Here is a 16,186-nt window from a genome sequence, read left to right on the forward strand (position 1 = left end):
AGTGGGCTTTTGAGGCACATGTTCAGTAATTGGCAAGAGAAACACAATATCTATATCCATATTCTCTCCCCCCCCCTTTTTCTTCCCTCTCCTTCCTTCCTTTTTTTTTTTTTCCTCATTACTGCTGATTATTATTCCTGAGTGGTCATTTCTGAGATTATATTGGTGTGACCCTTTACTTCAAACAGCTTTCAGACCAAAGTAGTGCTTCTTAATTCAGTGTCCACATGTGGAAAGACCTGTAGGTTTCTCTTGTGGTCACAAAATGTGAAATACCACTTACCCAAAGAAAAATGGTATGAAGACAGTTGAACTATGAATTTAAATAATGTTCTTAGGGCACTTGAAGGATTAGAGCCTGCATTGCAAAGAGAGTAGAGCATACCAGAGGTATAGCAGTCAGTTGTCAGCCACCCTGCGGTCTGAAGTCCTTTCCCCCTTTCTTAATCATACTTTACTAGAGCATATTTGTGAATTTAATGTGTCATTGTTCACGTAATAATTCTTTAAAAGTAAACCAAACCATGAATGGTTTGATGGAATTCTCCACAGGCTGAGGCTCGTTTGCTTGAGGAACAGCGGAGAGTGCAAGTTTACCTCCATGAAAGCACGCAGGATGAGTTAGCACGGAAGTGTGAGCAGGTCCTCATCGAAAAACACTTGGAAATCTTCCACACAGAGTTCCAGAATTTGTTGGATGCTGACAAGAATGAAGGTGAATATAATTTGTTCCTATACTTTTGTTGGAACTACTAAATGGTGGACAGATTTTTTGTTTTGTTCTTTTGAGTATTCTTCCTTTGACAAAATGAAAAGTTCCCATGCTAATGGGAACTGTTAGTGGTTTGGTCACATTGCTGTGGGATTTAGGATTTCCCATCTTTAACCATCATAGATTGAACACATATATGAAGTGACTATTTGGGGGATCCCTCCATTACTTATAGTTGAAATGGGTATCTATATTAAGCTTATTTAACTTAAAAACAATAATTTTAGTACCTTTTGGAACATAGTATCTCATTAGGGTTTTAGAAGGTATTGAGTACTTTTTCTCTGTTGTTACATTAGTGGATTCTCATGGTAAAGGAGAAATAAACTTCTAATAGCCTGACTCCATTGTCAGGTTTAACAAAACACACCAGATCTAGCTGGTTTCTTGTTTCTCAGTATCTTCACTTGATATAAGCTTGTAATAAGCAGAACAGGTATGCACAGTTGGTTTCCATGCATAAAATTGGCTCCTTTTTTCTTTCAGATTTGGGCCGCATGTATAATCTTGTATCTAGAATTCAGGATGGCCTAGGAGAATTGAAAAAACTTCTAGAGACACATATTCATAATCAGGGTCTTGCAGCAATTGAGAAGTGTGGAGAAGCTGCTTTAAATGTAAGTAGTGCCTGACTGAATGCAGTTGAGCCCATTATTTTCACATGCCAACTGCAGATGTATGCCGTGCATCTTTGTAGTTAAGATTTTACTGACATGCCCACAGAGCCTGTTTTGACTTTTGAAAGTAGGAAGTTCTCAAAATCCTTAAATTATTCTAGCATCTTTTTTCCCCTTTAAAGACAGGATTTCATTGTGTAGCTCATGCTGGACTTGAATTTACAGAGATCCACCTGCCTCTTTGTTTTTGCCTCCTGAGTGCTGGGATTAAAGGCTTACACAACCAACACCAGCCCTCTCCAGCACCTTTATAAGAATTAATAATCTCCTGTTTTATTTTTGTCTTGTTTTAGTATGTATGAGTGTTTCTGCCTGAGTGTTTGTATGCCTGAGGAGGTAAATAGAGGGGCCTGCAGACCTCCCTGGAACTGAAGTTAAGAATGGTTGTGAGCCATTATGTGGGTGCTGGGAACTGACCACCTGATCCTCTGGAAGGGCCAACCAGTGATCTTAACCACTGAGTGATCTTTCTAGCTTCTTATTTTTTATTTGTTTGTTCATTTTGTTTTTATTTATGTGTTTTTCACTGTGTCAAAAGTGGGTTTATATTCCTAGGTACAGTGTCCAGAGCAGCCAGAAGAGGGCGTTATACTGGGCCATTGCTTACCTTAAGGTTGTGTGTGATAGGTCTGTGACCGCAGGTGAACAAGAATATTTTAACTTTTTTTTCTTTGCCATGAAACAAAAAAAGAAAAATATACAGTATTATTTTTAATCTAACCTGACCAAGCTATCATTTTATATCCAGGATACTCATTTTTTTTCCCCAACAAAAGAAAGATTTTAACGCTTCTGTAAGCAAACTGACTGTGGAAACAGTTCATTCCCATGTCAGTCTTTATACCACATCAAAGTAAATTCTAATGTACACTGTGCTGTGCAGTGGCAGTACTAAAGTGAGCCCCGGTTGGTTCAAGGCCAGCTAGAAATCTGTCACTGAAGTTGTTTGTTGCTGCCCATCTTTGATCGGATGGAATCCTAAGCTACCTGGTCAGTTTTAGACCAGCCTAGGTTATAGAATAAGACCATATCTTAACAAACAAACCCAGAAGTTGTTCATTATGTCTGGAACTTAGAGCTGACTGTTCAAAGGCCAGGCATAAATGTTTGGAGCAAAAAGGAGCAAACAGAGGTTGTAATACTAAGATGAGGTAGAGCATCTCAAAGCACTGGCGTTTGTCTCTCTTTCAGACTTTACGCCACATGCAGTCTTATTTCTGCTTATTGGTCAAAGGAAAAACAGTCCATTAAGAAAATATAAGTTTGTGCTAAGTCACATGTTTATTTCCCTTTTCTTCCCCAATTAGTTAATATCAAAATTAATTATAGATAGGCATAGTAACACACTTTTAATCCCAGCACCCAAGAGACAGAGCAGATGGATCTCTGAGTTCAGGGCCTCCCTGGTCTACACATTGAATTTCAGGACAGCCAGAACTGTGTAGAATCTGTCTTATGTGGAATAAAGGAAAGTAAAGAAGGAAAGCAGGAAAGAAAGTGAGAGAGAAAGGAAAGAAAAAATTTATATTCCTGAACACTCATGGTCGTGGGGTGTCTTGGTGGCTGATAGAGAAAGGAAATTCGGGGTTAAGCATATAGTGTGTGTGCTGCAAACAACCTGTTGTTCCTTTCTCTGCAGTTGATGGTTTGCGGTGAGAGTGTTTCTGAGACTTCGGCTTTATGCTGTGATAGATGATTTATATGGAGGCAAAGTTAGGCTGAATACCAGGTGCTTATGGAGAAGGGTCACACATTTGCCCCCAGATGTTTATATGATGTGTTTGCTTTTTCCTGGGAACAAACGTTGATTTCTTTCCCCTAACTTCCCAAAGGCAAATTATCCAAAGGTAAGGTCAGTGTTGAGGAGGGATCATGTATCTTGTAGTGTATGGTTAACTGCTTTGTGACAGAAAAACTCATGTAACAGTTGGCTCTCATTAGCCCGTAGCCCTGTGAGAAATGCAGGTGCAAACTTTGCCCTTCAAGGTGGCTCTAGGCTTAGGTTGAAAAGATGTTGAGAACACAAATTTATACGTAGAAATAGTGAGAAATGTTTCTTTAAAAACCTGTAGAATCCCAGTTTATTCCTTTAACAGTATTCTGGTTCCAAAGGAATTGCGTGTTATAGTATTTAGTATCACAGCTGATCCTCAGATGTAGCGTCTTGAGTCTTACTATACAGGCTAGGGTAGTCTCCTCTTGTCTCAGGTCATCTTACTATGATGCCCCAATGCCTCAGGCCTTTTGGAAGACCAGTGTTGTTGGTCCACCTTGTGTGTGCATTCGAACTGGGGGTATTTACACGTGTATGTAGAGATGGATGTAGAGGCCAAAGGTCAATGCGGACTGTCTTCAGTCACCTATGCCAGACAAGCACAGTCTAAGAGGTAAAACAGAGGATAAAAGAGAGACTGGGAAGGTAGAGCTGGCTGAGCAGATGTTGGGAGAACTTGCAAGCATGTAAATGTCAGCTCCACCCTAAGGGCACAAGGAAAGCTGCCAAGGGTGTTATTATTAATAACCATGCACTTGATAAGACCAAATTTGTATTCAGAGCATTACTTCATCTAGAAAGTGGTTGAAATTAATAAGAGTGGCTGTAAGAACAGCAATAGGCTCTGTCGAAACAACTGAGACAAAATGACAGTGACGGGGACAGTCCATCATTGTTAGCTTAGGAAATAGACAATCACAAGGGCTCTGGAGGGCAATTTGTGCAAAGTTGGTGGGGACTGTGATCTAGATGTTAGATGTGGCAGTCATGGATGTAATAACAGCTTTTAGAATCATGGACATTGAATAAGGTCCTTTGGGACTGAGAGAAGTTATTTTTCTTACATGAAAAAGAATCCTCTCATGTACTACTATGGATGTGAATTAGTCTTAGCACTATTATGTTCATTTTGGGTTTTGTTGTTGTTTTGGGGTTGTTTTTTCTTTTTGTTTTTTGTTTGTTTGTTTTCTGAGACAGGGTTTCTCTGTAGCCCTGGCTGTCCTGGAACTCACTCTGTAGACCAGGCTGGCCTTGAAGTCACAGAGTCATCTCCCTCCCAAGTCATCTCCCTCCCAAGTGTTGGGATTAAAGCGTGCACCACCTAAACCTAATTTTTTTCCTCAAAGACATGTGGTAGCACATGTCTGTAAGTCTTCCACTCAGGAGGCAGAGGCAGGAAGGCTACCCTTGGCTATGTAGTCATAGGCAAATAACCTGAATATTGAGATCCTGCCCCCCAAAAATACAAAAACAAAAAACAAAACCCAGGACTAGCGTGATGGCTTGATGGGAAGGAGGCCAAAGGCCTGACATCTTGAGTTTGATTCCTCGGGTCCACAATGAAAGAAAGGAACAGACCCCAAAAAGTTGTCATCTCCATTCCACGCTGGTGCTATGTTGATATTCCAGCATGTCATGCGTACACACGATAATAATGAAATTATTAAAGCTGCTTTTCCGGGACTTCTATCTTGGCACATTATTTTGAGGGTTCCTGTCAATTTCACTATGTCAGCCTACTCTGCTGGGTCTTCTCTATTATGAAGAATCTAGACTCAGTCTGCAAGCTGCTTTATTCTTTGCAAAGCTTTGCATCTCCATATGGGAATTTCTTCCGGGCATTTACTGAAAAACTTGTTTCTAAATTCCGAATCCAAGAGAAAAAGCCAAAGTAAGGGTTGTAATTCTCCTAGCACGTTACGGTGAATGTAGAGTCAGCACTGGTGTCCAGGAATCTATCTGTAGTCAAGTAGGAGAGCTGGTGCCTGGGGGGAAGACTAAAGCCAGCTCTTGTAGGAGCCACAGTGAGAGGCGAGAGCTCGTGGTAAAGGCACTATGCAGTCTCATCATCTGCCTTCTCAATAAATGAGCTTATCACCCCTCCACTGCTAAGCTTGAGTCGTTCATTTAAGTTCTAGAACGTCTATATACATAATATTCCTTTTATTCTCTCTATATATACATAATATTCCTTTTATGAATTCTGTGAGTGGTAGTCCCCAAAGTGACAGGTTTTATAAGCAATCTTGAGTCTTTAAATTGGCAGTTTTGGTATTCAGTTGGTTCTTAGCAAGGATGCTAACCTCCATATGGGATCTGAGTGGTCCAATAGTGGTTACTGCATTTTCCTGTTTGGATGCTCACTGTAGGAGAGAGTTCCTTGTAAAACGAGTAACTGTAGAGATTGTAAGGGAAGAGTGTGTGAGCGTTGTAGGAATTTGATGTGAGATCAGAAAGCAATGTAAAACCTGAATCCACCAAAGGAATATGGGCTTTAATGACAAACCAAAATTAAATCAAGCGAAGGAAAAAAATGCATTGCTTAAAAAAGAAAAACCCATATGAAGTAAGGTGCATGCATACTTAGCTTGTAGGTGCTCTTGGATGCTTTCTTTAGAATTGTACCATCTGTGCAACACACAGGAATAATTGTCATGAGACAGGTGCCAGGTTATATGACTATATCAGGTAAAGACTATCTTTCTATCTCAGTGAAATTATATTACCACACTATATATTTTTATTATAATTTTGCATTTATTGTATTTTAAACAATACATACCTGCTACTTATAGAGAATAATTGCATAATATTTTACAAAAAATGTAAAGTAATTTGTATTCAAGGGTTTCTCTTTTCTCATTTCTGAATTATACATGAGAGTGTGTCAGGAACTGGGGTCTGGACACAGTGGTATACCTGTAATCCCAGCAGGGGAAGCAACAAGATCACAGGTCTGTGATCAGTCTGCGCTACATAGAGAAATACTGTCTCCTAAGTATCAGCTGTGAAGTGACACATGGGGAATTTGGAGGCATTGCTAGAACAGCTCACTTCTGTAACTGTAGCTCCAGTGTTAGAAGGGCTAGTCAAAGACCTTTCTGCCATGTGTTCATTAGCTGGGCCTTTTCCATTCTGAAAACTGACATGAAGAGAACATGTCAGATTCAGGAGTCATCTACCTGAGTCCCTGCTTGGCTCTGCTGCCACTTACTCAGTAAGAAGTGTACCTTCGCGAACCATCTAAAATAGGCATTAGAAGCGGTACCTGCCTTGGCCTGCAAACATTGACTGCTGATCAACACTTGATACCGTGCGATTCCTCCATCGTCCATCGCCTTTATTTTCCACCAGTACTGTTTGTCTCCTTTAGCAACACGCTCTCCCTGGGGACTAATCTTCCACTATGCTCTTTTGTCTGAAGAGTTTCTGTTGCCCACCACCACGTTCCCAGTGCTTGTCCCTTGCCTTGGTGGCACAGTTGCCGTTGTGCATCCCCTACCTGTGTTCAGACCTGCTGTCATTTTGAAAGAGAAAATATTTTCATGATCTTTTCCATTTTTTTTAAAGGTATTTAATTTTTAATCTGGAGAATTGTTTTGTTTTATACATAAATATGATGTCCTGTGTGTTGTGGAACCAAATGCATTCTGATCTTACTAACTTCTTTGAAGATATAGTAAAAACTTGGAGAATGTTTTACAGTATCAGCAGAATATGCACTTTAATTCCTGTGTGTTTCCTGTTTTCCCTTCGACCAAGGACCCGAAGATGTATGTGCAGACCGTTCTGGATGTTCATAAGAAATACAATGCCCTGGTGATGTCAGCATTCAACAATGACGCTGGCTTCGTGGCTGCACTTGATAAGGTAAGCAGTAACATGTCGCTGTGCTGCCTGCTCAGTGTGTATGAATAAGACACCTTTCCTCTAACTGTCTTTTCTATAACACAGGCTTGCGGTCGCTTCATAAACAACAATGCGGTTACCAAAATGGCACAGTCATCTAGTAAATCTCCTGAGCTGCTTGCTCGGTACTGTGACTCCTTGTTGAAGAAAAGGTACTGACTGGGTTTTGTGTTTTTTTGTGTACCCCTATGTAAACCTCAATTTTTTAAAAAAAAAAAATATTTATTTATTATGTATACAATATTCTTTCTGTGTGTATGCTTGCAGGCCAGAAGAGGGCACCAGACCTCATTACAGATGGTTGTGAGCCACCATGTGGTTGCTGGGAATTGAACTCAGGACCTTTGGAAGAGCAGGCAATGCTCTTAACCACTGAGCCATCTCTCCAGCCCTTAAACCTCAATTTTTATACGAGGAATCAGTATTTGTCTTGCATTTGCTTGCAATGCATCACATTTGTTGAACCCTGCATCAGCTCCCACTGGCTCTGAACAGCAGAAGCCTGAATGCTATGACTCGCTTTATGTTTTGGTCTACAAACTTGGCTTTTTTTTTTTTTAAATATTTTTTTATTTATTATGTATACAATATTCTGTCTGTGTGTATGTCTACAGGACAGAAGAGGGCACCAGACGTCATTACAGATGGTTGTGAGCCACCATGTGGTTGCTGGGAATTGAACTCAGGACCTTTGGAAGAGCAGGCAATGCTCTTAACCACTGAGCCATCTCTCCAGCCCCCCAAACTTGGCTTTTGACAGAGCTGCTGGGTAGCACAGGCTAGCCTCAACTCCCACCAGTCCTATGCACAGCTTCCACATACTGGGTTTACGGAGTGAACCACCATGTCTGGCCATCTGTATACTTTAAAGTTTGTTTTTCTTTGTTCGTTTGTTGTGCTGTGTATTTTTCAGTCACTTTATGTCTTACCTGACACTTTTCCTAATCTTCTTACCTGTGTTCTGAGATGGAGGAGGTGTGGTCAGGCATGGCTTCCTCCTCTGTGTTATGTTCCCCTACTTGTGTATGCCTTGATTCTCTCCGCTTCTCTCCCTATCACAGTTTCTTTTGGTCCAAAAATGTTCAAGGTTGCCTCAGTGTCCCACATGCCATATCGCCAAATGCTATGCAGGGGACACAGACCCCCTGGTTATGGTGCCAATATATTGTATTTTTAAAAGCTCTCTAAGGGTGTTCTTAAGAGAACACCCACAAATGCCAATGTGAGCAGAGACAGTCTCACCATCAGGGCCAGAGAGATGGCTCAGTTGTTAAGGACACTTCCTCCCTGCAGAGGACCTGAATTCAGTTCTTAGTGTCCACATTGGGCAGCTCACAAACACTTATAATTGTAGTTCCAGAGAATGTGGCCTCTTTTGGCCTCCGTGGGCTCCTGTGGGTATATAATGCTCATACAGACAACCAGACACACACACATGCACAAATTTTTTTTTCTAAGGTAACAAATGAACAGCATCTTTGGACTGTGATGGTGGCCCAGTGGTGCCTGTGCTGTCTGCTTGGTACTTGGTGGGCAAACATTGAGTAAAGGTCACTTGCTATCTCTATTTTTAAAAATTAATTACTTTATAATAGCCGTTGCTTTTAGTTTTGCAAGAAAACTGTCCTCTCAGAGCAAGTGGGAACTTGAGTATTTCATTATCTTTCTGTGTATTGTCATGCTGGCCTGATACACTATTCTAGTCAGATGCACTTATTATGTATTCTTTCCAATGAGGAAAAGGGACTTTAAATTTTATATTGTGTTTTATTTACTTATTTTGGGGGCTGTGTGTCACGGTGCATCTGTAGAGGTCAGAGGACAACTTGCAGAATCAGTTCTCTCCTTCTACAGTGTTGGCATCAAATTCAGGTCATCAGTCTTGGCGAGAAACGCCATCTTGCTGGTTTGGAGAAAGGAGTTTACACTTGTGCCTCTTCGGACCTGATTCTGCTTCTCAGGCCGTTGTAGATGATTAAGTGACTTAAATTCAGAGCTACTCCATGAGGCCTTCAGTTTGTGTAACAGAACAATTGTGTGCCCATAATTGTCTTCAACCAATTAGTTATGGCTATTAAAACTGAATGGTAACGACATTCCAGAGAGCTCCTTTAGCAAGCGTGTGTTGGTGAGCAAAGTCTAGTTGGCATTGAGCCACAAGGAGAGAACAAACTACCTGACTTGCCAAGACAGGACAAGGCCAGGTTTGCTGAGCCACATCTCTTGAGAACCCCCTTTTCATAGTGTGCATGACAGTGCACGCCTGTCATTCCAGCACTCAGGCTGAGGCAGGAGGATTTCCATGAGTTGGATGATAGCACGGGTGGTCGGGAGGGGTCTGAAAACAGCAACAGATCACATTGATTAGAGATTGTTTAGTGACCAGCTCGTTTTTTTTCTGTTTGAGTTGGGTTTTTTGTTGTTTTCTTGTTTTTTGAGCTTATAATATACCTTTTCCTCCCTCCAAACCCCCTTCCACATTATACCCCCACCCACACAATTTCAAATTTAATGGCTTCTTTTTCTTTAATTATTGCTATTTGTTGTTGTTGTTTGGTGGTGGGGTGATGGCTGTGGCTGTGTTCCTAAAGCTACACCCTGCTCAGTCTGTATAATGTTACAGATATGTATATGATTTCAGGGCTGGGCATTTGGTATTAGATAACCAACTGGTGTTCTGTTCTTGGCAAGACCATATCTCCTGCTCTTTACATCATTTAGTGGTCTGAAGTTCTTTGTCTAGAGTTGAGGCAAACCAGTTCATTTCACAGGATCCTTCTACCAAATTTTTTTTTGTTTGTTTTTTGTTTTGTTTTGTTTTGTTTTTTTGAGACAGGGTTTCTCTGTGGCTTTGGAGCCTGTCCTGGAACTAGCTCTGTAGACCAGGCCGGTCTCGAACTCACAATTTTTTTAAAGACCAATTTACTCTTAGTTAATTCACCTTTGTGTAATTATTATATCCATAGACTAAATTAATCAGTTTTAAAGATATGACCACAGATGAAAGCATACCTCACCCATGGCTCATACCTTTTATTGTCTTTAATTATTTGGCAATTAAACAGAAACTATGTGTTATTTTCATTTTTTAAAAATAAAAGTATAGAGATTGTAGGGAGCAGTTGTAAGAATGAAGCTCATTTACTGACAATTAAATGGGTATCTTGAAAAACTTGATCATTCTGTTGATTTTCATCTTAGATATCGTGACTATTTATAATCTCTTCCATGATCGGATACAGTGTGTGACCTCCCCTTGCTCAGCAGCTCATCATTTAAACCACATGTAGCCCTGCCAATTTGGCAGAGCAGTGTGTGTGCACATCTGTGGCTTGTTTGTAAACATCGTGCCTTTTACATTTCAGTTCCAAGAACCCAGAAGAGGCAGAACTAGAAGACACCCTCAATCAAGTGGTAAGGTGCTTCTTGGGCACCCCCATTGCCCTTTGTGAGGCTGCTTACCTGGAGCCTGAAATGTGGAGAGGAAAGGCATTGATTTTGAATTTATGGCTTTACTCCTAAAATTGAGTTACTAGTTTCAGTGTTGGTACCTTGCTTCCTTTTTTGTTTCACTTAATTTTTCAAAGATTGATGTATTTTATTATATGTGTATGAGTATTTTGCCTGCACATGTTTATTCACCACATGTGTACCTAGTGTCCAATTCCCTGGAACTGAAATTAGAGATGGTTGTGTGCCACCATGTGCTAAGAAGGGAAGTCAGGTCCTCTGTATGAACAGCAAGTACTCTAATCCACTGAGCCATCTCTCCAGCCCTAGTACTTTGCTTCTTGCTACCAAGTCTAGTTTAATCAACTGGGATTCAAGGAAGGGATGGCAGTACTTATTATAAACATTTTGAGGTGAATTTATGCTGACTACAGGAGAGTGCACAGGCCCACCCAAAACCAAGCAATCCTTGGCTCCTGGTGGTAGCCAGAGATAATCCGCTTGAGAGTTTATTTCACTAATGTGTTCTTTCTCTGGCTTTGCCAGATGGTGGTCTTCAAGTACATCGAGGACAAAGATGTGTTTCAGAAGTTCTATGCAAAGATGCTTGCCAAGAGACTGGTGCATCAGAACAGTGCTAGTGATGACGCTGAAGCAAGCATGATCTCCAAGTTAAAGGTGCTGCTCTTTTCCTGCAGAGCTCCAACTTGTCGGGCTTTATTGGTTGGCTTTATTAGTCTCTCCATGCTGTCAGTGGACGAGGAGTTTCTGCGTGTGAGCCTTGCTTCCCAGCCACGCCTACAATGCTTTCTTTGCTTTGCAACCCTGTCTTGGGACCCTTCTGTTTTACGTGGCCCTTTAGCTGGGCTCTGCTCCCCATCTCCTTATCCTCACCTGCTTCCCATACACTCAGCTTTGTTGACTTTGAGTGGATGCTTAGTGACTTTCTTAGCTCAGGCTGCCAAAACAAAATGCCATGAACCAGATAACTTAGGCACAGAAATTAAGTCTCCATTCTGGGGGCTAAGAAATCTAAAATTGGGGTATCAGGTCTTGTTCCTGAAGAGTCTTTCTGTCTCGCAGCCAGCCTCTTCACTCATGGGCAGCGTCCGCTTATCACTCCAAACACCTCCAGCCCAGAGGTTTAAACTTCAGGCACATTCTAGAGGAGACAGTTTGGTAGTAGGATAAGGGACAAACAGATTATTTGGGACAAAGAAGGGGTGGTTTGAGACATTTAAGACAGCCTAAGCTAGCCTCAAATGTGTGGTCCTTTTGCCTCCACATCCTGAGTACCAGGCTTTCAGATGCACATCACTGCACCTGGTTCTAATCATGGCCTAGTTGTAGTCTGTTGCAGTGGTAGAACACTTTGCTTTAAATGTTGCAGTATGCTTACTGTATATTGAAAACATAATTGTTCAATTTTTAATCTTTTTATGACATGCTAATTTTGATATTTATACCATAAGATGCGATTAAGCACTAATAGTAGTTTCATACAACTAAGATATATTGTACTGTGATTTCTCTAAAACTTCGCTTATGGAGATGAAGGAGGGGAAACCATGATCAGAATATATTTTATGAAAAAGTTTAATTAAAAAAGAAGTTTTAAAAGTAATTGAAGGGGTTTTAGCCATGATGTGACTTTGTATACATTCGTGTTTATGTAAGAGTTAATGAGACAGTTGCCTGGGTTCATTTCAGCAAGCTTGTGGTTTTGAGTACACCTCCAAACTTCAGCGAATGTTTCAAGACATTGGTGTAAGCAAAGATCTGAATGAGCAGTTCAAAAAGCACCTAACGAATTCAGAACCACTGGACTGTGAGTATTGAGTGCTCATAGACGGACTTTTTGGGGCTCTCCATGAGATGAGAGCAGTGACAGTACGGAGTGAGGGTGGTGGATGGTGTCAGAATTCCAGAGAGGCAGGAGTTTTCTAACTCCCAGGATGGTAGGATGGCAGCTTTTGTCAGGACCAGACGTTGCTGATGTGTGCAGTTGTTTTGTCTAGTCTTCTTTTGAACCTTAGTTTGAATGCATTTCTGATTATTTTCTTCTCATGTTTTTGATGAAAGTTTGAGAATTTTATTTTTCCCAAATCAGAACTTCTGTCATCATTAAGCTTAACAGTTTTGCTAGTGAACATCAAGGTTGTCTGTAAGATGAAATTGCCCCAACTCTTAGCTTATGCGTCTCCTGTCTTCACAGCAGTGAGGCTGCACAGCTCTGATGTGTGTAGTTGTTCGCTGTGGAGCTTTCCGTGTCCTTGTGTTTGGTCACCACACACGGCTTGAGCAGGGTGAACTTAATATCAAGGGGGGCGGGGGAGAAATTGAACAAGGCAGACTTGATTGGAACTCTAACTTGACAATGAAGTGGAAACTGTTGTCCTGGAGGAAAGCAGCTTCCTGCTCAACTTCCAGTTAGAGTTTCTGATACAGAGCGTCTGGCTGTGTAGCCTATAAGCCTGGGACTATGGGTCTTCTGTGGCTGATGCTGGGATTACAAGTGTGCACCTCCACGTTAGGCTTCCATTTTTACTAATTTTAGTTGGATAAGTTGAAACTCTATGTTCAGATCTTAATTTTATATTTAAGCAAGCCTTCTAATGTATTTTTTTTAATTTTGACCATTTCCTGTGTGTGTGAAACGAGGATTTTTAAATTTGTAAGATTAATTAAATGTGTTCCCACCTGCAGTGGACTTCAGCATTCAGGTCCTCAGTTCCGGGTCGTGGCCCTTTCAGCAGTCTTGCACATTCGCCTTGCCGTCAGAGGTAAGAGTTGTTACCTGGTCTCTTTCAGCTGGGTGGAGAGGGGCAGCCTGGCCGTGGGTGTGCTGACTGCAGTTCTCTGCTAAGCAGTCAGGGCAGTGTTCATAAAGAATGTGAAATGGAGCTGGGTTGGGTAGTGGAAGACTGGTCACCTCCTGTAAAGTGGGGACTCTCATTGACTGCATGTAAATTCTCTGGTCCCTACTGAGCTGAAGCAGAGCCCTGCTTGGTTCTGTTCTCCAGCTCCTTCCAGTGCTCGCGAGACAGTTGCACCCGACAGCTAGCTTCTCTGTGAGCACTGATTTTGTTCTCAGAACTTGGGGCAGGGAGCTTTCTTTAGAAATGCTGACTGTAGAATGTAGAGCTATCGATGCCATGCAGCGCCTTTCTTTCATCCAGCTGGAGCGCAGTTATCAGCGATTTACAGCTTTCTACGCCAGCCGTCACAGTGGCAGAAAACTGACATGGTTGTATCAACTATCCAAAGGGGAACTAGTCACCAATTGCTTCAAAAACAGATACACTTTGCAGGTAAAATCATCTTTGAATGGGGGAGGGGTACTTTAGTACTAAATGATAATAAGACAAATTATAGAAATCCTGGTGGATAACTCGGGCAGTGAGATGGGATCCATCCTCTGACAAAGCAGTGTAGAAAGTAAAGCTTGCTTGTCATGGTCACGTGAGCTGAGCTCGTATTCTTTGGCCTGGGGGCAAGTATTTCTTGGAGCTTTGAGCATTAGAACGGTGACTTAAACTGCACTAGTTTAACCTTTCAACCCTTGCGTTGATGAGGCAGCCATTATCCCTGGTCTGGAGGTCTCTATCAACTTGAACACACACACATAATATATACATGGTGTATACCAAAAAAACATTTTTATTCTACTGTATATAAAAATATAATTCATAATTAATGTCTTAGACCTGGTGTGGATTTGCACAAGGATGGAGATGCTTATGTAGTTATCTTTGTATAGAGGAGGACACGTTTCAGGAGAAAACGAGAAGTCCCTCAGTGTTCCGAAGGTGACTTTAAGGAGACTGTACATTACCCTGGCCCTGTGACGCTTTGTGTTCCCTTCTCTGTTCTGCATCTGTTCGAAGACTGTCTTGTGAAACTCGGTTGTACCTGTGAGACCTTTCCCCGTTTTTACATTTCTCTCTTCTCTGGGGTCCTTGAAGGCATCCACATTCCAGATGGCGATCCTGCTGCAGTACAACACAGAAGACGCCTACACCGTGCAGCAGCTGACGGACAGCACTCAGATTAAAATGGTAGCCTGTCGCGTCCACTCGCTTTGTGCTTGCAGGTCGCCATTTCTGTATTCGTCAGGATGTTGCAGAAAGAGTAGAGGGCATGGGTGTCTTTGACTTAATACATGTTTGCTGCATGAAATGATAAAAGAAATCCCCCAAAATAGCAAACTTTCTCTGGCCACAAGGCACCAAGGACCAGGCCAGATCCACAGAGGGCTCTTTACGGGGGCCTCTGGACATACCTTGGGTGGCAGCAAGACCAGTGTATACTCATGGTTTGTGTCAAGGAGGTTTATATAACAGGCAGGATTCATTTGGGCCAAAAGTTAACCTGACTTATCTCAAGCTCATGTGTGGGACATTCCTGGTGCTAGAGGCACTAAGATCTGGGTTGTGAAGCTGCATGCGCCACTGTAATGCTTTTTTGACTATATAAGTTTGTGAGGAAATGTTTTGGAGGAAACAGATGGGTGCTCGGGCAGGCATGGTGGGCTAGCACTTGTGATGATGGGGACCAATTCTAGCTGAATTCCTACAGACTTTTATGCCAGCATTGGAAGAGCGTTACGGAGTGCTCTTATTTCTAAACCCATTCAGTCAGTCACTGACTCTGTCTGCGCGCAGGGAGAGGGAGGGAGGGACCCAACACCCATTAATCTCAGTGGACTCTTTTCTGGACCAGGCATAGAAGTGGAATCAAGTTGTGTCTTTTTGTGCTTGCCTTATTTTACTGAGTATATTCTGTCTACAAGGTTTGCAGGTGTCAGTACTTTATTTGTTTGCATGCGTGCGTGCGTGTGTGTGTGTGTGTGTGTGCGCGTGTGTGTGTGCGTGTGTGTGCGTGCGTGCGTGTGCGTGCGTGCGTGTGTGTGTGCGTGCACTGTGTGCATGTGTGTTGGAGACTAGAAGGCAGCTGTTGCTGTTGAGCCATTTCCACCCTATCATTTTGAGGCAGCATCTCACTGAATCTGGAACTTCTTCATTTGGCTAGACCACATGGCCAGTAAGCCCCAGGGGTTCAGCTATCCCTGCAGCTCCGAGGCTAAGCTTTTACATGAGCGCTGGGAGCAGATACACGATTTCAAACTTTAACCATTCACGTTAGTTTTTGTTTGGCTGAGGGTTTGGGTTTGTTTGGTTTTTGAGACAGGATCTCCTTTAGTCCAGGATGATCCAGACTCACTAAGTAGACAGAGAATAGCCTTGAATTTAATGTCCTTTCGCCTCTATCCACACATTCCCGAGTACCAGATTACTGGCATGCATGCTCCCCGTGCCTGTTTCCATGCAGCACTGGGGATCGAGTCTAGGGCCTTGTGCGTGCTAGACAAGCGCTCCTCCAACTAAGCTGTCATCCCAGGCTCGTTTTGTGTTTTAGTTGACACATGTCACACTGATGGCCACAGTGTCGGCACCACTGTGCACATATTTATTTTAATAAAGCCTTTTATCCTTTGTTACTGGTTGGAAGGGCTGATAGGTCTGACTCTCTGCTCTCTACACGGCCTTTTCCTCAAGGTCACACCAGTCTTTCTGTTCTTTTGTGTATTAGAATACCCTTATG

At 42.1% G+C, this 16,186-nt stretch overlaps 1 protein-coding gene across 2 annotated transcripts in view; it reads left to right on the forward strand.

Moving 5' to 3' along the window:
• Cul1 (cullin 1) overlaps nucleotides 1-16,186 on the forward strand; it is a 65,053-nt gene that overhangs the window by 45,189 nt on the left and 3,678 nt on the right. For both annotated transcript variants that reach the window (XM_041632115.1, XM_041632114.1), the window contains exons 8-17: nucleotides 553-715; nucleotides 1,259-1,389; nucleotides 6,986-7,093; nucleotides 7,178-7,284; nucleotides 10,498-10,546; nucleotides 11,129-11,260; nucleotides 12,293-12,410; nucleotides 13,289-13,365; nucleotides 13,762-13,893; nucleotides 14,548-14,640. In XM_041632115.1, coding sequence (XP_041488049.1) covers nucleotides 553-715; nucleotides 1,259-1,389; nucleotides 6,986-7,093; nucleotides 7,178-7,284; nucleotides 10,498-10,546; nucleotides 11,129-11,260; nucleotides 12,293-12,410; nucleotides 13,289-13,365; nucleotides 13,762-13,893; nucleotides 14,548-14,640 — 1,110 coding nt within the window. The remainder of the gene's footprint in view (nucleotides 1-552; nucleotides 716-1,258; nucleotides 1,390-6,985; nucleotides 7,094-7,177; nucleotides 7,285-10,497; nucleotides 10,547-11,128; nucleotides 11,261-12,292; nucleotides 12,411-13,288; nucleotides 13,366-13,761; nucleotides 13,894-14,547; nucleotides 14,641-16,186) is intronic.

The sequence above is a fragment of the Microtus oregoni genome, unplaced genomic scaffold, assembly GCF_018167655.1.
Source record: "Microtus oregoni isolate MIOR12 unplaced genomic scaffold, Mior012 000040F_ref0000088, whole genome shotgun sequence".
NCBI lineage: Eukaryota > Metazoa > Chordata > Mammalia > Rodentia > Cricetidae > Microtus > Microtus oregoni.